The sequence below is a fragment of the Hermetia illucens genome, chromosome 1 (genome assembly GCF_905115235.1).
Source record: "Hermetia illucens chromosome 1, iHerIll2.2.curated.20191125, whole genome shotgun sequence".
Lineage (NCBI taxonomy): Eukaryota > Metazoa > Arthropoda > Insecta > Diptera > Stratiomyidae > Hermetia > Hermetia illucens.
In genome coordinates, this window is record NC_051849.1 from 137,004,495 (window position 1) to 137,032,008 (window position 27,514).

At 38.9% G+C, this 27,514-nt stretch overlaps 1 protein-coding gene across 1 annotated transcript in view; it reads left to right on the forward strand.

Annotated features, from left to right (window-relative positions):
• The window catches only part of LOC119649803 (1-phosphatidylinositol 4,5-bisphosphate phosphodiesterase classes I and II), a 281,393-nt gene that overhangs the window by 141,269 nt on the left and 112,610 nt on the right, over positions 1-27,514 (forward strand). Inside the window, exon 3 of the mRNA XM_038052116.1 lies at positions 5,608-5,754. Coding sequence (XP_037908044.1) covers positions 5,608-5,754 — 147 coding nt within the window. The remainder of the gene's footprint in view (positions 1-5,607; positions 5,755-27,514) is intronic.

Sequence of the window (27,514 nt, forward strand, 5' to 3'; positions counted from 1 at the left end):
AACCACTGAGCTATTAAAATCAGTTTACTGTCTGTGTGTCCGTCCGTCTGTCAACGACACTTATTATCTGAGAAACGGTTACTCCTATTTATACGAAATTTGGTAGGAAGATGCGACCTGTGAATCCCATTGCATGGAGTAACTTAGTTCCACGTTGAGGTTGAGGGAGAGTCACTATATGGGGGGTATACATTTTTTTTCACCGAATATAGTCATGTAGGTTATCAAATGAAAGGCTTCGATTAGTAATTTCCGCATGATACTTGTACAGCTATACTGTAGACCAAGCTTGGTGGAAATCGCACTATTACCAACAGAATTATAATCGGTCGAAATTGTTACTTTTGACTAAATGAATAAACATTTCGGGCTAAGTACAAATAGGACAATGACCATTCAAATATACTTATATAAGCAATACACAAAACCTTTCTTTTCTGAAACATTCAGCTTCAGCTTTCTCGGCTTGTTGTGAAAAAATTAAAATTAATTCGAACATACCTCAGCGCTTTGGTGATTGTCAAAAATTAATAAAATTATTTTCATAATGCTTGGGCATTTTTCTGAATATCAATAAACTGTCCTAGCAAGAACAATAATAATTTACTGAAATTTACCGATACTTGTTTCCATTTCGAAGGATAGCTGCGCCTGACTTGGAAATGATTTTTTTAATTGGGATTATACGTTTATGACTTTACAGACCAGAGTTAGGACTCAAAACGTATGCACCATAAAGTCTGAATGAAGTGAATGAACACTGGCAATGAAATGAAATTTCATTCCCAGTGTTTTCAACCAAACAATAAAAAACAAGTCGGGAAACCGGAAGCTTGCGATTCGGGTATAAAGGTTTTGTTTTCATCTTATATAAGAAATTTTAACGCACATTTTTCTATCCGTATATTGCTACAAATCCAACATATGCCTTCATATTTTTATAAACTACAAGACATACGTACATATTACAGCCATAGATATTACACTCATCCTAAACAAATAAACTGCCTATTTCCGAATACTGTTCACATATATGCACGTATCGTTACTTGTATCTATCTGAATTAGGTACTACACGCAAAGTTCATTAGCACGCATATACTATATACGTACATGCACACATGTCTGGTTGGAGTGATTGATATTCATATACAAATGACTAAAAAAATTAAAACAAAATAATTCTTTGCGACCCCATCCATAAGAACTCATTTCTTTGTGGTATTGACGAACTGATATGTGATGATGACGTCATACAGGTTGCAGAGTGCACGAAATTAAAAAAAAATTGCAAACTTTTACCCCTTATAACTTTGTTAATAATAATTGGATTTTCTTCAAACTTGACCAAATTGTGCATTATTGTCTTCATAACACGCATGCCAAATGTACTCCTGGGATGACCATAAGGGGGATGCCGGGTAAATTCCTAAAATGTGGAAATATACTATTATGAACTTTATTTGTACAGATATCGGAACCGGATATATTTTGACGCCTAAATTTCGTAGAGATGCACCACTGTGATTTTTTTCAGATTTTTCGGTTGGATAGGTTCTGAAAACGAGACCTGTTACACTTTTTGACGGTCATATTTTGAGGCCTCACTCCCCTCCGTTTCACCCAATATCAAATATTGAACCAGTTTCGAAAAGTACTAGTTGAGACCTTTCATTTGATATTCCACATGGCTACATTCTGTGAGAAAAATGTTGCACCCTCCATTCCAGGTATGGGGAGCCCCCCTTAAACTTAATACAAAATGGCGGCACTTGCTGCATGCAAAGGGAACAACAGATCACATCTTACTAATTTTCGTGACAATCGGTCCAGCCGTTTCCGAATAAATCGGGTGTGACAGACAGACAGATAGACACAGACAGACGGACAGCCAGACATCGACTCGATTCTAATAAGGTTTTGTTTCACACAAAACCTTAAACAAGTCGGGAAACCGGAAGCTCAGTGCTTTAGGTATGAAAGGGTTTGTGTATTTCGTTTGTAAAGAGATTTGAGTGTGCATTTGTGTCATTAGCATGTAGCGCGTAAAATATGCATATATTATGTGAAAATTTCCACTTTAAAATAATATTTACATTCATAGTCTTGAATTTGCAGAGAAGCGACAGTTTTGACCTATAATAGTATAACTTTGTTAGTAATAGTGTGATCTTCATCAAATTTGGCAGGATCATGCTCTATGCTGTAGCCTACATTGCTGCAAAATTTTGTGATTCTAGAGTGAACTTAAGAGGGGTTTTCCTGTGAATTACTAAAAATTATAGTAATGTACTATTATTAACTTTATTTGAACAGGTATCGGTATGGAGGGTATTTCGGAGCCTAGGCACCATATAGTGGCAGCCCCCTGATTTTTTTCAGGTTTTTCGGTTTGGTAGTTTCTGAAAATGGGTTCGTTAAAAAAGTGACCACTTTCAACCCCCCGCACTCCCCACCTTTTCAACAAATATCAAAACTAAGACCGGCTTCGGAAAGTACTAATCGAGACCTTTAATTTGATATCCCACATGACTATATTTGATGGAAAATTCAAATTCGAGGTAAAAGCATGTACCTCACCATATGCGTGAGCGTTCACAGTTCCCACCTTCCTACCGAATTTGGTGCCAATCGCTATAACCGTCTCCGAGAAGAATGCGTGTGACGGACAGACAGACAGACAGTAAACCGATTTTAATAAGGTTAAGATGCTACCAGGAGGTACAACTCCCGATCCATTGCTTGAATTTTAATAATGCAGGAAGATCATGACAGCAGTACGCTGTCCTAACTTTCTCGCTTGCGGCGATCTGTCCTGCGCATTTTCGATAACGATTATTGGTGTAGTGGTGGTCGCGAGCATGTGGCTGCATGTGTCATTATCAATTCAGACAAGCTAAGCACACGTCAAACGATCACTTCTTATTAAAGTCTTAAGATGTAGAAGGGTAGTTACAATAGAGGGATACTTACAGTTTTATAGTTAACAACAAACCATAGAGGAGTACTTACTTTCTTTATAGCGCTTGCATAACTGTTTATGACTTATCACATGGATACACATTTACAAGAAACCCTTCTAAGCGTCGTAAATACACTGACATACCAATACATGCAAATCATACAGAGAACACAGCGCGCAAGTTGGATTCTACCGCGCACCTACCCACGATTGCTGCAAGGGCTTCCCCTTTCACCTTGAAGCTTGAATTGGGTCTTCTAAGACTTCATCCTAACATTACCACGAATGAGAATAAGAATGCTGCTAGAAGATCAACTTTTCCGCCCCCTTTCTCAATTACACGATTTTACTACAACAAAAATGCACATTTTTTTAAGGCGCTTATTTTTAAAACTGTTCAAATCTAAAAATGAAACTATGTAGCTTCTCTTACTACAATATAGTTTTATAATTTGTAGATACGTATTTCGGGAGCTCGCAACGGTGCGCCATTACGTTTCCATTTGGTAGCGACTTTCAGCGTAAAGCAAAACATAACGGTACTTTTTATAGTGTCAGCAGGGAGTACAGAAGTGGACAAATAATATCAAGCTGATGCGTATTAAAAAAAATATACAACTACACAAACTAAATTTCATAGCTGCATTGAATTGAATTCAGCGGTGTTCATAATTCGCTGGCACTGCACTGTAGGAAAGCAAGCTTAAGAATATTAATAATTGCAGGCATTATTTTACCTTTGCATGTGGGTACACTTTTTCAGGAAAGCAAGACCTTATTGGAATCGATTCGATGTATGTCTGTCCGTCTGTCTGTTTGCAACACCCAATTTGTTCCGAAACGGCTGAACCGATTGTCACGAAAATTGATGAGAGCATGTAGTTTGTTCCATGTACATATAACAAGTGGCGTTATTTTCGAAACTGGTCCCATAATATCAGGTGAAACGTAGGGGAGTGACGGCTCAAAATATGACCCTCAAAAAGTGTAACAGGTCTCGTTTTCAGAACCTATCCAATCGAAAATTCTGAAATGAATTACAATGGTGTATCTAAACGAAATCTAGACCTCAAAATACATCCCGTTCCAATATCTGTACAAATAAAGTTAATAATAGTATATTAGCATATTTTAGAAATTTACTCGGAAACATCCCTTCAGTTCATTCTAGAAGTAGAAAATTTGGCACATGGATGAAGAATAAAGAAGTTTGAAGGAAATCCAACTATCAATAACAAACTTTTACCTTTTGTGTGAATTTTGTGCATTTTAAAACGTGAATGACACCATCATACCATATCAATTCGTCAATACCACATAAAGGGAGCTCACGTGAATGGGAGGTCGGAGAGAAAACATTTCGTTTTAGTTTTTTAATCATTTATTTATCAATATAAATTACTCCAAACAAGGCAATGTTTGTTTGTTTAAGGTGGGCATTATATCTACGTCTGTAATATATACGAATATAGAAATGGGCGTAGGAAGTTTCTCACATAAGATGAACAGTGATTCCTTGAGGGTTTTACGTGAGCACCTGTCTTAACGACTTAATCCCACGGTCTTCTTAAGACACGGATTGATTTTGTGACCACAATCAGAGCCCCGCTGTGACAAGCAACAACGGTACCAGTCTACATCAAGTGCGTGGCTTAGCATTCATACTGGTGGGTGCAAGACCTACCTTAATCTCTACCGAACTAAGGAGTATGGCACCCGTGTTGAAACGCAACACCACGCCGAGGCCCTAAGGTCTCCTCTCGCTTGAGTATAACCAACAACCCCCACGAAACTCCCACTAGGGGGCCAACCGCAAATAACCGAGCTGTACTCACATACAACGGGAGTTCACCCGAAGTATGAGAGTCCAGGGGCTATCTCGGTTCTCATGATACCAATATACCCCTGGTAAGGTCTCGTGTCCAATTTGCCACTTCAGATGAGTCCCCGTGCAGACTCGGGTCTGATCGCCCTGATTAGGCCTTTGGAGCATTCGCCTACTGTATCACGGCCGGCAAGCCAAAGTGAGTACAGCGTCTCCCGGTGCCACCACTATGGCGGTTCTCCTCGGCCACTTGGTTTTGGTTTGGCCGACAGGGTTGCCGCCCCGTCTTCCTCACCGCCACCTCTGAGCACCACATAAGATGAACAGAAAACCTTTATACCCGAAGCGCCAGCTTGCGATATTCCAACTTGTTGCTTGTTTTGTGTTTCTATTTTGCCGTTGCGGCCTGCATTTTGTCAGACGAGTGTGATACTTGTTGATGACGTAGAGATTAAGCTGGAAAATTCTAGTAAATGATTATTTGGAAGTATGATTTACTACAGCACTTTTTAAAAAAGATTCAATTAAAGTCAACTTTCCCCCAATCAATAGGAACTCGGCCTATCCTTCCAAATATTAACTTTGAGCGGACAGTATAGCTTCTGGAAGAAAATCAATTTTTCTTCACATTTTCTTCTTTCTAAGAACGTTTTTCTAACTCTTCAATTTGAAAGGAATAATATGAATGTGCACATTCTTCCAGTAAAATTAATTCTCTGAAACTAATCCATAATTTCTCCCTGCTCTGAACTATGCAAACTAGCATAAGGCATTAATTAGCGTAACCGCAAATTTGAATAATACTTTGTTCTTGTTTCAGGAATCGGGCATAGGAACACCAGTAACCGTACGAGTGGATTCCAAAGGATTCTACTTGTATTGGATCGATCAGAACAATGAAATGGATTTATTGGATATTGCAACTATTCGGGACGTTCGAACTGGACAGTACGCTAAGAAACCGAAGGTAAGTTGATTTTGCTTCATTCCAGAGTGTAGTATTTACTTTCAATTAGGTTAGTTGAATATCACTGAAGGGTAGTAGTTAGTTGCGTAATTAATACTGTTCAAGTTGGTGGTGATATTTAATGAATTCGTATGCACAGACCCTTTGTGAGGGGTTGGATGTATGTAATAACATCGATAGTTGGGAAAGGATGACATCAGGTTAATCAAATGACTTTAATATTAAAATATAATTTTGCAAATTATGTAAAAACTTTTCTTCAGGAAGAATACATAACTAACTAGCAAATATATAAGTACGAGGGGAATGAAAACATTTTTCTTAAAGTAATTATTTATTTAGAAGTTAAAGTAACACAAAATAATACAATTGTGCTAGCCCTTTTTCCATTTTGGAAAGTACTTCATCAATAGCGTCAAGACGTGACTAGGAGTGAGGCGGCCATGATTATTTTGGCTCACTGAGTGTCAATGCCAGGCGACTTCGCGGTAGCGACCCATAACTTTCTACTTTCTCGTTTGATCGTACAAGTCACTATCATACCGCAATCAAAAATGTGCAATTGAATAAATTTGGAACAACAAAAATTTAATTTTCATTCCTTGTAAATTGGGATTATACTTGAGTCTACTGGTTTTTGGGAAATATTAGCTCTACACGCCCTATTTACACTATGTAAAATTTATGTTATCTACACCTGGAGGAAACGCAACTCCAAACCAGTTTGAGATCAAAACCCTAAAATGTTGTTCTACCATCAAAACTCTTATTTGATCCTATGGAATTTAGCCTTGGGGAGTCTGCGCACCAACATCAAAATTGTACAAAGAGTGCAATGGAAAATATTAATTAAATATTAATCACTTTTTGTTTAGTTGCTGAAATGCTTATATCCAAAAGTATTTTTACCAAGAATTATTTCTCAAATGACCGAAAAATTGCGTTTTGTGAGAGAAGTGTTAGTGTCAATTTGCAGCAAATTTCGCCATTTCATTTAAAAGCTGGTAATGTGTTATGGATTATCGGTGTTTATTAATTTCTTAAAAAAGGTCGCTAAATGTCTCTTGTACTTGAATATTCATTCTAGAATAAGAGCCGATGCCAGAAATTCCGTTAGAAAATGGACTCGTAAAATTCGTATTTCTCGCAATTTAATTGATTGATTTTATATTGTAAGATATTATAAAAATGAGTGGAAATGTATATGAAACAACAGCAGGTGAAAGGTTTTGTGTATTTCTTTTATAAAGAGATTTGAGTGTGCATTTGTCCCATTAGCATGGAGCACGTAAAATATGCATATATTATGTGAAAATGTCCACTTACAAGTGATTTTGACATAGTCTTAAATTTACAGAGAAGCGACAGTTTTGACCTGGTATAACTTTGTTAGTAATAGTGCGATTTTCACCAAATTTGGCAGGATCATGATCTATGATGTAGCCTACATTGTTGCAATTTTGTGATTCTAGAGTGAACTTAAGGGGGGTTTTCCTGTGAATTACTAAAAATTAGAGTAATGTACTATTATTAACTTTATTTGAAAAGGTGTCGGTATGAAGGGTATTTCGGAGCCTAGGCAGCATATAGTGGCAGCCTCTTGAATTTTTTTTCAGATTTTTCGGTTTGGTAGTTTCTGAGAATGGGTTCGTTAAAAAAATGATCACTTTCAACCCCCCGCACTCCCCACCTTTTCAACAAATATCAAAACTACGACTGGCACCAACCGAGACCTTTAATTTGATACCCCATATGACTATATGAAAAAAAAAATTACACCTCCCTTTTGCATGTATGGGAACCCCCCTCAAATTCGTCGTAAAAGGATGTAGCTCACTATATGCGTGAGCGTTCACAGTTCCCACCTTTCTACCAAATTTGCTGTCAATCGCTACAACCGTCTCCGAGGAAAATGCGTGTGACGAACAGACAGACAGACACAAAACCTTAAAAAATCAAGCCAAACCAGACATCATCATAAAATTTCTGAGCATGAGAAGCCCAAACATCGTGTATGCCCCGAGGGAGGGAGTTGATTCGGATTTCCTCAAGACTAGGATAAAACTTTTAATGAAATAGTATAGTCAATCAGTCCTGAACCTCCGAGTAGCAAAACTGTCCCGATATTGCTGCGAATCTTGCAGTAACTTATCTTAATGATGCATTCAATGGTATAATGCAAGTTATGAATCAACTTGGTATTACAATGGCATTTTCGTTATAACTTTTGCTCAGAAGCTGACAACACGCGTATATCGCAGTTGTTTCCCCACTGTAGCGCATGTTTTTCACCAAGGAAGAATGAGGGGCATAAGAATGTTCCTTTTGAAGACCTACTGTATCGTAGATTATAGGTAGAATATGAATTTGCCCAAAACGTTGACACTCGAAACTTCAAAGGTGTTCTTTTCGAAAACACGTTTTCTAAATGGGGCGAAGATTTAGCGCTTCCAATTTTCAAACGATCGAATCTAAATTTAAACTGTAGGTTTATAGTAATATTTTCTAATGAAGTACGTAGGACTTTTTCGATTGACTAAGATTAACCTATATATAAAAGCTTTCAATTCAAAAAGATCAGGACATCGAATTTTCTTCTGCCCATACATTCCTGTATAGGTTGTTTGCTGGTAGCCCATAACAGCGCTACCCGAGTTGTATTTACTCGTATGACCCATGCATCCTTTTTAGCTTCAAACTGGATCTAAACTCTTTGAACTCTCTCATTTGAGCTCGTTTCGCTCATTGCCACTTATATTTGAGGCACCTGATTTCCGCTTATCAAGTCTTTAGTCACTTCTTCTAGACTATGTGACACGTTTTTTCGCATTTGCAAATTAAGTTACGGACGTTCGCTGTTTTGATGCTTCCTTTTTTCGTCATTTCTCCTGTTTTGGAACTATTGGGAGGACAGCTTAAGAATTTCTTTCGGGTTACTATACTCAAGTATCCTTTGTCACTCTTTTTGTTCAAGTGCATATCGTACGTCGATTAGTGCTCTCTTATGAGACTAGACTCGACGCCAGGTTGCAATGGGTTAAAAAATTCAGCATTCGGCTACGTACTCCTAAAGATCGCAAGCTCTGGGGTTCCGAGTCAGTATATCGCTGGACTTATATGAATTTTGGTGGAGAAATGTAAATTATGAAATCTTACGCGAATGAATGTTATGATTTTTCATTGAGTTCCAGAAGAGTTCTTCAGACATGAAAAAAGAGCTGTGCAGCTTTTATCTGATTATAATCAAAAGGGATGTCATTATCGATGCTTTTAGAATTGAATTTCACTTCGGACACTGAGAAGGAAACGATTATGTATTTAGAAAGTACACACTCACAGTGGTAGGCTAGGCTGGCTTCTACTAAAAAATTAAAAATATTCCCGGACGGATTTTCTTTTCTACTTTTTTATTAGGTAAAAGAGGGATGAAGACGGCTACGGTCTCGTACCAGGGCACAGGCAACTCATAAGACGCTGCCTCACCTCTGCCCCGAAAGCAGCGTGATCGAAGCGGCTCGCAGATTTTATACACTCCGTTTTATAATTCGGAAAACACGGAAATTATATTCAATGTAAATCCGCCCACAGTTTGGATCAAAGCTTCGCCGGAACTAGACACTTTTTTTGTCCATTCTTCGGATCTACGAGCTGTAGACTCTTCACCTTTTTTCAAAGTTGTGGCTGTAATTGAGGAATTATCCGAAACTTTCTTCGACGCAGCTTTATACGGCGAAGCGACCTTTTTTTTTCTTGGCCGCTTGTTGGACACCAAGAAATTCACTCATTCCATCCCTACTCCGTTTGTTTGCGTTCTCACCTACCTTATGTTGACGAGGCCCATCCAGGGACTTTCCCAATTCCGTTCCGAGTCCCGCAACGAATCTCGACTGGCTAGGGGTAATGTTGCCCTCAGTGGTGACATCCAAAATTTTCCGAAAAGGATCCGGTAATAATCTCATTTTCACTGCACCAAGATCTGATATGCGAGGCCAGATAAAAGCAGCAGGATCACTCTCAAAACCATTCGACATCAACACCGGTCTACGACAAGCGGATGCCCTATCATGCATCCTCTTTAACCTGGCCCTGGAGAAAGTGATCCGTGATGCTAAGGTAAATGCAAGAGGTACGATCCCTTTAAATCCACCCAACTACTGGCCTATGCTGACGATGTCGAATCATGGGAAGAGTGACCCGAGACGTACAAACCTCCTTCATCCTGATCGTGCAAGCGGTACGAGATCTTGGGCTGCACACCAATGAAGGCAAGACAAAGTATATGGTGGCAATGTCAGCACCAAAAACAAACCAACCAACGACATCAAACCGCACTGGTCAAACGGGAAGAATAAAGATAGGAGACCACAACTTTGAGACCGTTGAAAATTTCTCCTATCTAGGGTCGAAAATTACAACCGATAAAAGTTACGATGATGAAATCCGCGCACGGTTGTTGGCAGCCAACAGAGCCTATTTCAACTTACAAAAACTGTTTCGCTCGAAACGTCTCACCATAGAGTCAAAGCTCTTACAAGACAATGATCTTGCGAGTCCTCATGTATTCATTGGAGACTTGGGTTCTTAGCAAGAAAAATAGTGAACTCTTGCCGCATTCGAGAGAAGAATCCTCCGAAGAATCTTTGGCCCACTACATGAGGATGGACGATTCCGTAGCCTACATAACGATGAAATCTATGAGCGATACCATGACCGTCAGGTTGTGGATAAAATCTGGCTCAACAGGTTGCGGCGGGCGGGTCACTTAAGGGGGTCATCCCGTGTGAAGACAGTTTTTTTTTTCACTTTTTTTAGAAATTGTTTGTGAAGAACTGGATAGAGATACAAAAACGAATTTTTCACCATAGATTTATTAATATCTTAAGCGTTCATAGTAATTTTTCCAATCCGATCGCATAGTTTGTTATTGAAATACAGAGCAATTTATACACCCATTTCCAAAACAAGGTGTTTTTCTGCTGCCACGCTAGAGGGCGCTGTGATGAAAAAAGTAAGCAGCGTTTTAATGTACAGACTTAACTATATTCCGCAAACTAGGATTATTAAAAAATATTGAAAGCTAAATTTTTGGTAAGGTGTTAAACTTTTTTTTATGAATTTTGGTGTTTTTTCACGAGTTCTTCAATGAATAAAAGAAAAATTAGTGAATGAATCGCAATTATCCTAGACTGCGGACCGTAGAAATATGTTCTGAATAAGTCGTGAAAATTTCAAAGAATTTGGTTGGATAGATTTTGGGTTATGGTGGGAGCCGATTTTCAACATGTGGTTTCGAGAAAGACGCATTTAAAAAGTAGAATCCGATTTTTAGCTATAAAACCTTAACTGGCCATTAATCTACTATACCTATTCCATAAACCTTAGGTTTCTTGAAGCGTGTACAGCCTTGACTTCAATTTTTGTCCTTTTAGCGAAGACATTCGAACGTCATTCGGACCGATAAATACGAGCTTTATTACGGCGATCGACATAAATCTGGCATGTGACTTATCACCTGTTCAACACTATAATTTCCGAACGACTCCGAATATCAAGAAATCACTTTGCCCATATATTCTACACTATATCTAGATACAATTGATGCCAAAAACAAACATTCGATTCCGCAAATCCGGCACACGGGATGACCGCCTTAATCCATATGGATGAGGATGATCCAGCCCGGAAAGTTTATAAGGACAATATCTATGGTAGAAAAAGAAGACGAGGCAGACCCTGCTTAAAATGAAGCGATGGCGTAGGTCAGGATGATGATGATGATGCCAAAGTAGCCAAGTTTCCCATTGCTGAGGCACTGCGGCCTCTGGATATCGACGGCCGGGAGCCCGCTTGCCTGCTTTCAAAAACCGCCGGTACTGGGTTTTCGAAGTCCGGCACTGTAAAAAAAACTGCTTTTCTCGTTCTCCATATTTGGTTTGATTTCTGGATATCCTCCCCATAGCCAATTTTTATCCACGGGTAGGCGTTATCTTCGCACCTGCCCGGCCTGCGCATAAGCATGCCCATGCACGCACATCTCCTGATTCGTGCATGTGCATGCCCATATTGTATCCACCGAGTTTTCCCTTATCCGCACGAAGTGACGCGCCTGATGATATATAGAACATATCCTATGTATAATATGATACATTCCGGACAAAAAATTCACACGAAATATTATAACTTTATTAGTATATATAGGATTTCCTTCAAACTCTCCACAATTATTTTTCACGTCCGTGCCAGATTTCGAGCTTCCAAAATGAATTTAAGGGGGGTTTTGATAAAAAAAATCTAAAATATAGAAATATATTGTTATTAACTTTATTTGAGCAGATAACGCAATGGGATGTATTTTGAGGCCTATATTTTATAAACACTGAGATGCGTCTTTGTGATTATTTTGAGACTTTGCGATTGGCTAAGTTCTGAGTTCGAGACCTGGTACGCTTTATGGTGCCTAGATTTTGGGTTCTAGTTACTTTACCTTTCATCCAATATGGAAAGATCGGCTATTTCTGAAAAGTACTAATTGAGTCCTTCCATTTTATACACTATATGCTCATATTCTGATAAAAAAATTACACCCTCGTTTTATATAAATGGGGAGCCGAAAGGAAACTCTGTTGTGGGTGGTGACCTCCTAAGCTTGCAAATCTTCCGTATAGGATATGGTATTGATCACATTTGGACTCCATTAGAAGCCAAAGGAGTTAAAGTTTCCCTCCCCTACGATCACGGGATATCGAAGGCCGGGAGAGCGCCTGATCATTTTCCAAAACCGCCCTCTATATTTGGTTTATTTTTCCGGGTATCCTACTCCCCTCCCCCATTTCTGTTAGCTGCGTTGCCTTGGAAGCTCCCACATTTTCATACCATTTTAGAATATTCACCATTGGTAATGAACGAAAAAATGGGATCTGAGAGTTTTATTTAGACTATTTATCAAACTGTACTGACAGTTATTTAGGAAGTGATAGTGCTGATGAAAGTGGAAAGTGGAATATAATATTTCGGAAGTGTGCTTCTGTATTGCCACTAAGATATAGTGATTCAGGCGATGACGGAACAAGTAACATCCATCTTATTTCAAGTATGTCAATATATAGATTATGGTATATTATGTAAACTAAAAACCGTTATAATAGACAAAATGAATATAATTCACCATTAATATCATGGAAATACATATTTTGTTAAATCCAAATATCCTATAACAGAAACCGGGCAATTTTGTCTGAACATACAAAACGCAAAGATATTCCCGTGCAATGGTTTAAATTGAAACAGATTCGGCCGGGAAGAATCTGCTGCTGAACGGCCAGTCGGTAAATTGTTAATGATTCTTACATGCTAAAAAGGAATAGTTCTATTTCTTACCTCTCTCAAGTCATGTTTAAGATATTTGGATTGTATAGGTCACTAGATCGTCAGCATCCCGAACCTGCAGGACAATTCCGAAAAATCTACTTCTCTGATTCTAGGAACACGTCTAATTTATTGGTTATTGTTAATACTGGGCAACGGGTGAATGAATAAATAATGCTTTATTATAGCTTATAATGTATAGTGCGGCTATATCAGTTGGTCACATGTTTAGATAGTTCCGCAATGCAGATATCGCAATGCTCCCCAACTTGTCAGAGAATAGAAAATTGCCATCGTTGAATCATTCAGTGGCACCTGTGATCGTAATAAACCAATTAAATGCTGACGGAAAATCCCAATTCCGTTTAACGTTTATATGATATTCTCGTGTTAGGCTGGCATCCTACTTCCTCCACTCACGCCTGTATTTGGGCAAATTGCCAGTTACAGTATAATTGGTTATAAACAAGGAAAAAAAGATGTTCATGCTCAAGCCCCTATGAAATTGGAAGTGAATGCTTGATTTGAGTTTAGATTGCGTGTGTGATATCAAAATCCCCCGGCACGTGCCGGCAAGTGTAATTATTCAGGGAAAAATTAGAGGCTGGACATGCAATGCTAGCTAATTTCTGGAATGTTGTTCATTTTTCACACGTTCAGGAAATGAAATAGACGCAAAACAGTGAATTTTGCATTCCGATTGTTGATTAATATTTCGCATGCACTTTATTTCGTTTATCATGAATTAATTTGATGATATTTCGTCGCGTTGGAATGCTTGTGAATGGTTGTTTCCAGGGAGTAAAAATAGGTAATTGTGAACGGAGATATTCTATGACCAGGATGAGTAGGAACTCCCACGCTTTTTCCTTTTGCTATGGTTATGATTTACCTTATGAGCTAATTACTATTGAAAACTCAAATCAATTTCGACCCTCTCGATAACCCCCGGATACCAGTTGGTTCTCCTATTCGGTTTCTTAGGCGTTTTATTCTTATCAATTTCCATGTTGTGCTAATCACAATCATTACCATTAAATTGCAGCTAACTAACTCTAATTACGTCTATTACGAACCTAAATTAATGGAAAACGTTGAAAGTAACATAAGGTGAAAATTGTAGGGATTGAATGTTCTTATGGAGGGGTCATCATAGTCCTGACACAAGGAAGAAAATCAATAGTTCCCGAGTGCCAAATACATGTCAAAGGAAAGTTGGGGCTAGAAACGATTAAGAGGTGCCAAAAATGTCTGTCCAGAGGGAGCGAAAACGGAAAGGGAAATCGTGGAAGGAATGAGTCTGGGGAGCACTTAAAGGCATTACGTAATTGCGAGTGATAGTTACTATGCGTTTTATTTCATGTAGTTTACATCATCAGGTGACTCTCAACCTAAAAGGCCAAGGAATTACTAAGACTACTCCGGCAAGCATTCTTCTTTTGTGCAGTGGAAAGGTATTTCATTTGATCAGAGTTGAAAACTTTTCACATGAAAGTTTCCAAGTATGAAATAATTGTGTCGACAACTAATGAGACTTTAGCACGGGATTGTATTATAGATAATACACGAAGAAAATTTTGATAATTTGCCTTTTGAGCTGTGAAATAAAATAAACTATGCTTCAAAAAGCATGAGAATTTATGAAAATGACGGATTTTAAATAAATATATTTATTTTTATCTAAAAGTTGTTGGTATTTTCTCCATCCACCTTCCCTTATAACACAAGATCCAATGCATCGAGAAATGCATGGCTTCTTTCGTAGGATTTCCTCTCTCATAAGCCTTTTGTTTTAAAACTCTTTAAATATTTTCAATTGCGTTAATATCAGGAGAACTGGGTAGCCATGTTTCGGTTGGACAAAGTCTCCTAGACAGATTGTCTTTAATAAACATTGTAAAATCTCCATCTGCTTCCATTCGTTGTTTAAATGACAGAAGAACATCTTCTAAATATTGTTGCTGGTTCATGTTGCCTTTTACAAAGTACAGGATCAAAAAATTACTCTTATCTTTTCCCAATCAGCTGCAGTTAATGTTTTATATTGCTTTGATAAATTCAAACGGAACCTTTTCATTCACTCTGGCAATTTTGGTCTTGTTGTGGGACGATACGATTTTAGAACAGTTTTACCGCATCGATGCTTCAATTTTGGAATGGACGGGAGGAACCCCTTCCATGTCCAATATCATTTTGAAATGCCCTAAACCTGCTCTGTTCTGCTCTTTGGTTGGTCACTCTTCCCTTCTTGGAGATGGGACATATCCTTCCTAATCGAACAATTGCTGGATAACTACGGCGTTTACCGCGGAGTTGCTGTAAAAAAAATGATTATCACTTCTAGAGGAAACGAGGATTAGCGGGTATTGTTTTCATTATTTGTCTCAATCCCCAATCAGCGACTAAGGGTAGGATAGTATGTCTTTAGAGGTTTCGTAGAGAATTTAGTCGACTATATACTTCCCACCCCCGCCGTTTTTAAGCACGCCGACACAGTGTCGTAAGGTCTGCCTTTCTATCGGTTAAGGGAAGATGGCGCTGCAGAAGAAGAAACTGAAAATCAATAGTGATCGGATTAATTGCTGGTAGCATAAATTCGGATTTTAGTGAAGTCGGGTTTTTAAGGGGGTGACCTCGTGCCAAAGCCGTTTTTTCGCTTATTTTGTGAATTTTTTGAAGAACTGAAGATACAAATGCGAATTTTTCACCATATATTTATTAGTATCTTCAGCATTTTTGGGCCGATATTATTGCTCATTATTGAAGTACACAGGAACTTATCTATTCATCTCCCAAAAGTAGTATTTTTCAAATGCCATGCTAGAGGGCGCCCTGCTCATCTTAAAAAAACATAAACGGCATTTTAACGTGTGGAGTTTACCGCGGTTCGCAAACTAGGATTATTAGAAAACATTGGAGCCTTATTAAATTTGTTTTTTATGTAAATTTTGGTGTTTTTTCCCGTCTTCGTTAATGTATAAAAAACTACCCGATGAACTGCAATTAGAAATATGTTGTGAATAACTTGTGCAAATTTCAAAGACTTTCGTTGGATAGATTTTGTTCTCTAGTGGCGCCCGATTTCTGAGAAAAATGCATTTAAAAATTAGAATTATCAACCATAAAATCTTAACTGACCATTCTTCTGCTATATCTAGTTCATAAACATTAGATTTCTTAAAAAAAAAACACAGTATTTCGAAATTCAGAATTCGAATAAATTCGCGTTTCATTATGCCGCATTTTCATTTTAATCAGATGTCAGTTAACATATTGCACTTAATGTAAGCCGGTCGAAAGAACTAAACATATGGCAACTCCTACATCATATTAAGATGCACATCGCATGGCGTATAACCTCGCAAATTTCTAGCTTTTACGTTACGTAGTCTTGAGGTGATGCTGAACATGATTCCAAATGGGCTCAATTTCTTCAAAAACGATGGAAGAACTGCTAGGCATGTAAATTGAGATTTTTCCTGGTGACTTATGGGAAGTTGTGACGTCAACGAGGGATCTATTGTGCAGATCAACTAGTAGTCCATTGTGGGATAGGAAGCCTGCGCCTAAGATGGAAATGCTTATATCCACTACAGTAGAGTGCCAAGAAGATGCTCGTCAATATCCTAGACTCATGTCTACCTGTCTGTTGCCATATGTGCCAGTCGACGATGAATTTCCTGCCGCGAATATTAAGCTTTGCAAGTTGCGGTTGCCGCAACCTGATCGGCCAACAGCCACCTGCGCACAGACATGCAATCTCGCTGCGGGAAATGGGAAGTGTCTTCATGTTGCTTTACACTACTTTGACAAGCTGCTTGCACATAGTATATGTGGAATTGAGCCGGCTCACCACGTTTGCCGCTTTCCACAACCCGGTAGGCACAAAAGGCCAAGCTTCCTTAAAGATTCATTTATGATTAATGGCAATTGATTTTAATGGAATCTGTGAGCGAATGATGCTTCAAAATTTCTCTATAAAAAGGTTGGTGGCAGTACACGCGCATATACATTTTTAAGGCTTTGTGTAAAACAACCCATTCTCAGAAACAAATCAACCGAGAAATCTGAAAAAAATCAATGGGCTACCACTATATGCTTCCTAGGCCTCGAAATACCTTTCATATCGATAATTTTTAGTAATTGGCCTCGGAACCCCTTTTAAGATCATCATAGCACAACGAAAAGCAATGTAGGGTATGATATAGAGCAGATAGATCCTACCAAGTTTGGTGGAAATCGCGCTATTACTAACGACGACTAATAATAGGTCAAAGTTGTCACTTCTTCGCAAATTCCAGACTTTGAATGTCAATATCACTTGAAAGTGGATATTCTGACATAATATATGCATATATTACGTGCTACATACTAATGGGGCAAATGCACTCAAATGTTTTTATAAAAGAAATACACAAAATCTTTCATACGTGAAGCGTCCAGCTTCGGGTTTCCCGACTTGTTATTTTTGTGTGAAACAAAGCCTTATTAGAATCGAGTCGATGTCTCTCTGTCTGTCTGTCACACTCGATTTATTCGCAAACGGCTAGACCGATTTGCATAAAAATTGATGAGAGTGTGTGGTCTGTTGTTCCTTTTACATAAAGTAAGTGGCGCCGTTTTGTATTAAGTTTTTTTTCATAGAATGTGGCGATGTGGTGTATCGAATAAAAGGGCTCAATTAGTACTTGTCCAAATTGGTCCCATATTTGATATCGGTCTCGTTCTCAGAACCTATCCAACCGAAAAATCTGAAAAAAGTCACAGTGGGGCATCTAAAGAAATCTAGGCCTCAAAATGTATCCTGTTCCGATATCTGCATAAGTAAAGTTAGCAATAGTATGTTAGCATATTTTAGAAATTTAGCCGGAGACCCCCTTAAGTTTATGCTAGAAGTACGGCGCTAGCATAAGGGATAACATAAGGCATAACTTTGGGAATTTTGAAGGGAATCCCATTATTATTAACGCGGTTTTAGAAGGTGAAACTTTGACATTTTGTGTGAATTTCGTGAATTCTAAAACGTGTATAACGTCATCATACCACAACAAAGTAAGCTCACATGAATGGGAGATGCAGGGAAAGATTTCGTTTTAGTTTTTTAATCATTTATATATCAATATCAATTATTCGAAACAGACATATGTATGTATTTATATGTATATGTAAATGAAGTTTTGGGGCAGCGCGAAATTCAGATAGATATATTTGGGCATTGAACAAGCGGTATTCAATATACGTACTTTATATGTACGTATGTATACTTCTATGCACGAAGTAAATGGAAAATTAGTGTAGGATCAATTTATATACATGAATATAGAATACAGTGTTCTGTAATAGGCAATGTTTGTTTGTTTACGTATATCTACGTTTGTGTACGTATTTCTTGTAGTTGGAACAATTATGACGGGATATTTAGGGTTTTTCGCCATATACGAATGGAAAAATGTGCGTACAGAGTTTCTCACATAAGATTAACACAAACCTTTATATCCAAATAAGTTTTTTAACCTCCCGCAGTGAAAGTATGTTTGATGCCTTCTTTTCCTGCTGGGAAACTCCAAACCCCCAGAAACGTGTGATGTGAGCTGCAATGTACAATGGACATTTGATATGAAGAATTTCCGGGTGATATTTCGTCGTATGTGTTATTGCGTCATATTTATCTGGCTTAGGCGGATGCCCTGCTATCGGCAAATTGGGTCGAATTGGGTCAATACAATAGAAATGTTCTCGTAGTGTATCAATTAGTCTTTTTGGGAAAATATCCACTTTTTCAAAGATCGTCAGGGCAGAGACGCGTCTTCAAACGCTGCATCAACTCTGTGTTGTTGAAAGCGGCTTAGGTATGTCTCTTTGGAGTCTGGAGTCTTTTTTCAAATGAGGCACTCGAAAGAGCAAGGGGATATTTCTCTATTGCAGTAGTCCCCAATTTTACCCCATTGTTCAATTTTGTCTCAATCATAATTGATTAAATAAGTTATTTCGCTAAACTATAAGTCTAAGAAATCAATAGTTTGATGGTCTGCAAATTCATCTCCCTACATGAATTGCATTGAAACATCCGCCAGACACCAAAAATCCTATCAACTTAGGTCAGGGATGCTTCCATATACGCCCAGTTTGGTTTGATCTCACAATATATTCCAGCTTGTTCCTCACTATATAAAAAAATTGGCTTTCCTAACCAATTTTGGTTGGAAATTGAAAGTGGAAATTTCGAATAGGCTGTGAGCAAATTTACTCTACCGATTCTACATTTTCAATTACAGCCCGGAAGCATGTGCGGGGGATGAAAGCGAAATTGAGTTTTTTTAATCTTAGACATTTTATCTTTTCTCATCTGATATTGGCATTGATTGATTGTGGAGAGTGTGGACGCCGGCAAGAATGCTGGTGAAATCGAGTTACGATTTCCGAGTGCGTTGAAGAAGGTTTACTTACTTTAAGGACATCGCTCGTGTGAACGTTCTCTCGTAAAAGTAATTTTCTGAAGTGCAAAAGAGTCCACTTTTCGTTCCGTAAATGCAGTAAGTGTTGACAATGGTTCGCAAGGTGCATCAGTGCTTGGCATTGGGTCGCTATTCCAAATGCTATTCTGCATGACTTTTAATCTGAGGCTTTGCCAAGTCATTGCTTTTGAAGGATGCTACTTACACTGCACTGAGGTTATTCTGAATGCCTACTTTTCTAGTTTGGAATAGATTGTGTTCTCAGTTAGCTTTTATCTTGAAAGTATTGTCAGGTACCTAATTTAGCGAATAATATTGATATGGGACGTTATGGTATGATAGCTTTGCTCCTCGGAGTCTATCCCTGATTTTTTAAGGTTTTGTGAGAAACAAAACCTTATTAGAATCGAGACGGTGTCTGTCTGTCCGGCTGTCTGTCTGTCACACCCGATTTATTCGGAAATGGCTGGACCGATTGTCACGAAAATTGATGAGAGTATATAATCTGTTGTTCCCTTTACATGCAGTAAGTGGCGCCATTTTGTGTTAAGTTTAAGGGGGGCTCCTCATACATGTGAATGGAGGGTGCAATTTTTTTTTTCACAGAATGTAGCCTTGTGGGATATCAAATGAAAGGTCTCAATTAGGACTTTTCGAAACTGGTTCAATATTTGACTTTGGGTGAAACGTAGGGGAGTGGGGCCTCAAAATATGACCCCCAAAAACTGCAACAGGTCTCGTTCTCAGAACCTATCCAACCGAAAATCTGAAAAAATCAGTTTTGCATCTCTACTAAATCTAGGCCTCAAAATATATTCGGTTCCGATATCTGCACAAATAAAATTAATAATAGTATATTTCCACATTTTAGAAATTTCCCCGGCACCCCCCTTATGTTCATCCCAGAAGCACAAAATTTGGCATGCGTGTAATGAAGAACATAATGCACAGTTTGGTCAAGTTTGAAGAAAATCCAACTATTATTAACAAAGTTATAGGGGTGAAACTTCACATTTTTTTGTGAATTTCGTGCACTCTACAACCTGCATGACGTCATCATCACATGTCAATTCGTCAACATCACAACGAAATGAGTTCTTATGAATGGCGTCGATTATTTTGTTTTAGTTTTTTAGTTATTTGTCAACCAGACATGTGTGTATGTAGGTATATAATATATGCGTGCTAGTGAACTTTGCGATATAGAAGTAAATCGGAATATGGGTACGATCCATTTATATACGTGCATATATGTGTACAGTATTCGGAAATTGACAGTTTGTTTGCTTAGGGTGAGCGGAATATCTATGGCTATAATATGTACGTATGTCTCGTAGTTTGGAAAAATATGAAGGATTATGCTGAATTTGTAGTTATATACGGATAGAAAAATGTGCGTTGAAATTTCCTACATAAGATGAACACAAAACCTTCATATCTGAAGCACGAGCTTCCGGTATTCCGACTTGTTTTACCTTAAAATAAATTGGTTGCACAGAAGTCTTTCTGGCTGCAATTCGCATAGCCTCTTAAACTAGTATTAGATTTTCTGTCAACAAGTGAAATTAATGAATTAATTTGAACTTGAAAGTAAGTGTATGAATGATGAGTGAGTAATAGAGGACAAAGCTTTTATTGAAAAAGAATCATATGCTCCAACTACGTATGCAATTGAGCTTTTCATTGGCAGGTATATATTTCGAAAGCAATTTGTTCCCATCTTCAGTGATTAGGCGATACATATCTGTTAACAGCCAATTCAGTTGTAATTAGGAACATGCGAAGCAACAATTCAATGTGGTGTTGTCCTTCTTGTAGTGATCCAAGTCTATATTAATCTCACTATACAGTCTGGTGCTCCGAGCTCGAATAACAACACCACCTAGAATCCCCTCTGACAATCAGGTGAGAGTTAACACTGAAGCCATCCATAACACAGCCCTCCGCGACACCTATAAGCGGGAAATGGATGCCGCAATAACCGCAATAAACAGAGGACCTGGAGATGAAGCATGAACAAATGATCTTCACAATCACCTGAAGAACGTTATCATGGATACAGCCACAAACATGCTTGGCCCCAGCCGCAAAAGGAGTCGGAACGGCTGGTTTGACGATGAATGTAAGCTAGCAACGGAACGGAAGAATACCGCATACCGAGTAATGTTGCATTCTCAAAGAACGCGGGCACGCGCAGAGACGAGCAGAGAAGCGATTTCACAGACGGAAAAAGAAAGCCTGGGAGAAGCAACAAGTCTGTGAACTAGAAAAGTACAGGGAACAGCCGCACCAGGCGCGCAAGTTTTACCAACAAGTCAGCAGGATGAAGCCTTATATACCTCGATGCTCATCCTGCCGATGAGTTGAGTACTTTGATGAGCTACTGAACAACTACAACATTGGCGAATTGGAGGTCCCGCCAACTGAAGACGACGGACAAATATTGCCACCACCAAGTTTAGGAGAAACAGTCAAGTATCACGTTGCTGAGTACCATCTATAAGATATTCTCCGCTATCTTACTAGGTCGGATAGCCCCATATGCCCAAAAGATCATTGGCCCATAAAAAAGAGGCGAGGCGAGAGCGGCAAAGGATCACTCTCAAGACCATTCGACATCAACAACGGTCTACGACAGGGTCCTCTTTAACCTGGCCCTCGAGAAAGTGATCCGTGATCCTGAGGTAAATGCAAGAGGTACGATCCTCTTTAAGTCCACCCAACTACTGGCCTATGCTGACGATATCGACATCATGGGAAGAACCACCCGAGACGTACAAACTGCCTTCATCCAGATCGAGCAGGCGGCGATTGGGGCGAGATCTTGGGCTGCACATCAATGAAGGCAAGACAAAATATATGGTGGCAACGTCAGCACCGAAGACGAACCAACCAACAACATCAAACCGCACTGGTCAAACAGGAAGAATAAAGATAGGAGAATACAACTTTGAGACCGTTGACAATTTCTCCTATCTAAGGTCGAAAATTACAACCGATAACAGCTACGATGATGAAATCCGCGCATGGTTGTTGTCAGCCAACAGAGCCTATTTCAGCTTACAAAATCTGTTCCGCTCGAAACGTCTCAAACGTCTCGAAACGTCTTACTGTACAAGACTATGATCTTGCCAGTCCTCAAGTATTCCTCGGAAACTTGAGTTCTTAGCAAGAAAAATTGCGAACTCTTGGCCGCGTTTGAGAGAAGAATCTTCCGAAGAATTTTTGGCCCCCTACATGAGGATGGACGATTCCGTAGCCTACACAATGACGAAATCTATGAGCGATATCATGACCGTCTGGTTGTGGATAAAACCCGGCTCAATAGGTTACGGTGGGCGGGTCACTTAATCCATATGGATGAGGATGATCCCCCCCCGCGATGACGTAGGCCAGGACGCCAGACAGCTTTTAGGGATATCGAATTGGTGGAGCTCGGCGCAAAACCGGGATGTCTGGAGTTCCTTATTAAGGCAGGCCTAGACCGGATACCGGTTGTTGCGCCGTTGATGATGATATATTCTGACATAATTAGGATTGAGAGGTAGGTAATTAGGATTGAGAGGGAAGTGGTCCCACCTGATGAGACGTTTGCTTGTGGACGTCTTTCTACACAAACTTAGAATTTCTAACAAACATTTCATGCGACATTGCTAATTGACTAATTCGAAGCCGACCTATCGTCAGAATAGGGGCAGAGTCCCTACTTGAAAAGTCTCGAAGTATGATTTTGAGACTACTAGGGTTCTTTTCACTGCCTCGTATAAGGTATCCTCCAAGCCAGCAGCCTCCTCTATACTCTCAACGTGAATGAAACTTACATTGCGGAATTTGCTTCGCAAGGGACGTTTGACTTATGGGAAGAAATTTTTTCACATGGGGTATCAAATGAAAGGGTTTGATAAGTACTGTTTGGAACCGATCTTAACCGATCTTAACCATAGAGGAGTGTCCAGATAGCTGATTGGTTAGAGTACAAGGCTGTCGTACGGAAGGTCGCGGTTCAAATCTCACTAGTGGCAGTGGGATTTATATCGTGATTTGACGTCGGATACCAGTCGACTCAGCTGTGAATGAGTTCCTGAGTCAAATCAGGCTAATAATCTCGGGCGAGCGGAATGCTGACCACATTGTCTCCTAAAATATACTGTAGCGTACCGTTACGGTCTTGAATGAAGTACTCTAACACACTTCAAGGCCCTGATCCAATATGGAATGTTGCGCCAACGATTATTATTATAGAGGAGTGAAAGGAACATTGGAGAATGAGAGCTCAGTAAAACAGGTTTCATTTTCAGATCCTATCTATCGCTATGAGCGATACCATGATCGCCAGGCTGTGGATAAAATTTGGGTCAATAGGTTGCGGTGGGCGGGCCACTTAATCCGTATGGATGAGGATGTTCCAGTGCGAAAAGTCTATAAGGGCAATATCTATGGTAGAAAAAGTAGACGAGGCAGACCCTGCCTGAGATGGAACGATGGCGTAAGCCAGGACACCAGACAGCTTTTAGGGAGATCGAATTGGTGGACCTCGGCGCAAACCGGGATGCCTGGAGTTCCTTATTAAGTCAGGCTTAGACCGGACACCGGTTGTTGCGCCGTTGATGATGATTTAACCACACAAAGTCTAGGTCTCATAATACATCCCGTTCCAATATTTGCTTAAATAAAGTTAATAAAAGCATATTACTATATTTTAGAAAATTACCGGAAAACCCCGCTTAGTTCATTGTAGAAATACAAAATTCGGTATCAGTGATAATATAAGACGTAAATCTTGAGAGTTTCAAGGCAGCTCAATTATTACTAACAAAGTTACTGAAGATCAAAATTTTGTATTTCATGTGAATTGATAGCATCACCATATATAGTGAAAACGTGCGGTATTCCGACTTGTTTTCCATTTCTCGTACCATGTATTGAAAATTTATTCGATAAAAGGACTTTTGCTTCGAGCTTTCGTTCGTTTGATAATACATACAGATACGTATATGCTGCTTTCTACATTCTACATATAGATCCTAATCGAATGAATTGAATCTCCGGCTTACTAGTATTTCTGCAGTCGTCTCACAGTGCTCTTATAAGCAGTCTAGCTATTTCAGGTATCAAAGGTTTTGTTTGTTTCTTTTGTGAGTACATTTGAGTGTAGAACTATACCATTTGTACGTAGCCCGCGATATATATCCGCTTAGCAATTCAAACTACTCACTTTAGTGTGATATTGATATTTAGTACTTTAGGTTGCAGTAGATTTATACGGTAAAGACGGTGTCTGTCTGTCTGTCTGTCACACGCACTTTTTTCAGAAACAGCTATACCGATTGACACGAAATTTAGTGAGAAGGTGGGAACTGTGAACCTTCAGACATGTAGTCAGTGCCATCTTTCTACATTGAGATTAAGGGTGATTCCTAATACATGCAAAAAGGGGGTGTAAAATTTGTTTCACCGAATATAGTCACGTTGGGTATCAAACGAAGGGTATTGATTAGTATCATATTTTTCGATGCCGGTCTTAGTTTTGAGATTTCTGGGAAAGGCGGGGATACTATCCATATGGATATCTGCTCAAATAAAGTTAATAATAATATATTACTCGTAAAATTTAGAAGGTCCTTTACCAAATAAAATTAAAATGTTTCCATTACCATTGTGACTTATGGAGTTTTTGGAAGGATAAATGCAAGGCGTTTACATATCTTAGGAAGAAAACTCGAATAAACATTATTTATATTGAAATTTTAGTTACGTTTCCAATGGCGTGGTTTTTAATTCATCATCTTATTCATCCTAGCCACTATTCTGTTTACGTCGCAAAACGCCTACATTGAGCGGTTCGCTCCTTAGAAGATTTTATCTTTTTTTGCAAGCATCACGTTCAAGTTACGTGAATTGAAGCTGGCGGGACAAGGTGAACATGCTTATCTTCGGTTTCTCCCCTCTTGAAATACAACCCGAGTAAAATGAACAAATATACATCCACAACGAATAGTCTATGCCAATGTAAACAATCTTTATTTTATACCGAAAATAATACGTGACAAACCATCCGAAAAATACCAGATAACACACATTGTTATCAACGTGAAAGTGATCTGTAAACAAAATTCTACTTCATTCATCTTTTCAGCTCCAGGTTTTTATGGGAGGCAAACGCTAATATTATTATTCATAATTAAATTCACGCAACACCTGAATTTATAATAAGGACAATGTCCTGCCCCTCTCCGGCCGCCTCCTGAAATCTGGACGTAAACTATATGGACCGCAAAGTCCACAAAGACACAAACAAATTCCTCGAATCCTTGAGAAAAGAAGATAAATCGACACCTTGAAGGGATGACATGTTGACATATTAACGGGAAAGCAGGGGCGAAATACGTATAAGAGCAGTGGAAGTATCCTTGAACCTTTTCATTTCCTTTTCCATTTTATATTGCGTGTGGTGAGGTTTTTTTGCATTAGTGTTAGAAATTGATGGAATATTTAGCACGGCAGAGTGAATACATTGCTTCATATCCGTTGAATTGATATTTGTAGACCTGAAAGAGATTTATTATGATTTGGAGGAATTTTGTTATTGTAACCTTTTCTTGGGTGTGGACAGTTTCTCTTCGGGTTGATATCATTTGGACTTTCAGGGTGAGAATTATGATTGGCTGTTTGCATATCGAAAGGACCCGCATCAGATACATTCCACTTGTGGGTTGTAACAGTATACAAAGGAATGACGAACGTTCAGCCAACAAAAGCCTTTCTTTCCTCTGGTATTCATCTTTTTAATGTTTCCGTTATTAATGAATGTTGCGTCCCTTCAATGTGCAATCTTTAGCATTTAATTTATTGTCAATAAGCAGATTATAACATTTTTAAAAAATGTTACTCATGGTCAACTTGAAAGTCACTTCCTCCTATGAAAACACTTTTCGAACCTTCGCCCAAACGCAAATAATTTTCAATGGAAATGAGATTCAGATTTATGCATAATCCTGTTAAAGATGAAAGCGTTTGTAGTAAATTGGTCAACTGCGTAACTAGCATCATGACCCATAGTTTTCTAAATCAGGTAGAAAATGTGATATCTAGGAGTTCCATGGATTCTGGGTAGAATTGTTGAGCGGCATTGTAGTCATCAACCTAGATCGCAAAGCGATTCATTAGCCCTGTGCAACCTGCAAATTTCAAACTTCGCTGCTACGGGAACAGCAACGATAGATATAGACGCAATATGAAAGTGAAAGCAACTACCGGGCTCCTGAATCTACTACTCCGTTGAAGCCCAATTGACTTTATAATATTATAGATTCCGTGCTCGAACTATGTACCGCAAGGCAGTGAAAGTTGAAGAAGGCCACAAATCTCTCACCATTGTTTACAATTACGGACTCCAAAATCGTTATATGTCTGAGCAAGGCAGTATTGAAGCCCACCTCGGGATTCAGATCACCCATTAGGTTCCTCATAAAAAACAGGGCCATTCGGAATGTAGTAACTCTTTTCTCCTCCCAGACAAGCATTTGGTCATCATCATCATCAACGGCGCAACAACCGGTATCCGCTCTAGACCTGCCTTAGTAAGGGACTCCATACATCCTGGTTTTGCGCCGATGACCACCAATGACAACCTACGGCATCACTCCATCTGAGGCAGGGTCTGAAACCTCTTGTTTTTCCATAACATGCTTAACATTATTTAGGGTTTTGAAAATTCTTGCAGTTTAAGGTTACGAGGTTAAGGATGTCGTTAGAACGAGATGAAACAATCTGGTTGTCAAACAGTGTGATTTAATCGACGGATAAATGTGAAAGAATTCAAGAATTTCACCAATTTGATCTTTAATAAAAACGGTGAACAATTAATTTTGACTGTCTAATGCATAACAGTTCTCAGCTCGTGTAAAGCGAAACAAAATGAGTCCGACCACAAAAAGGTA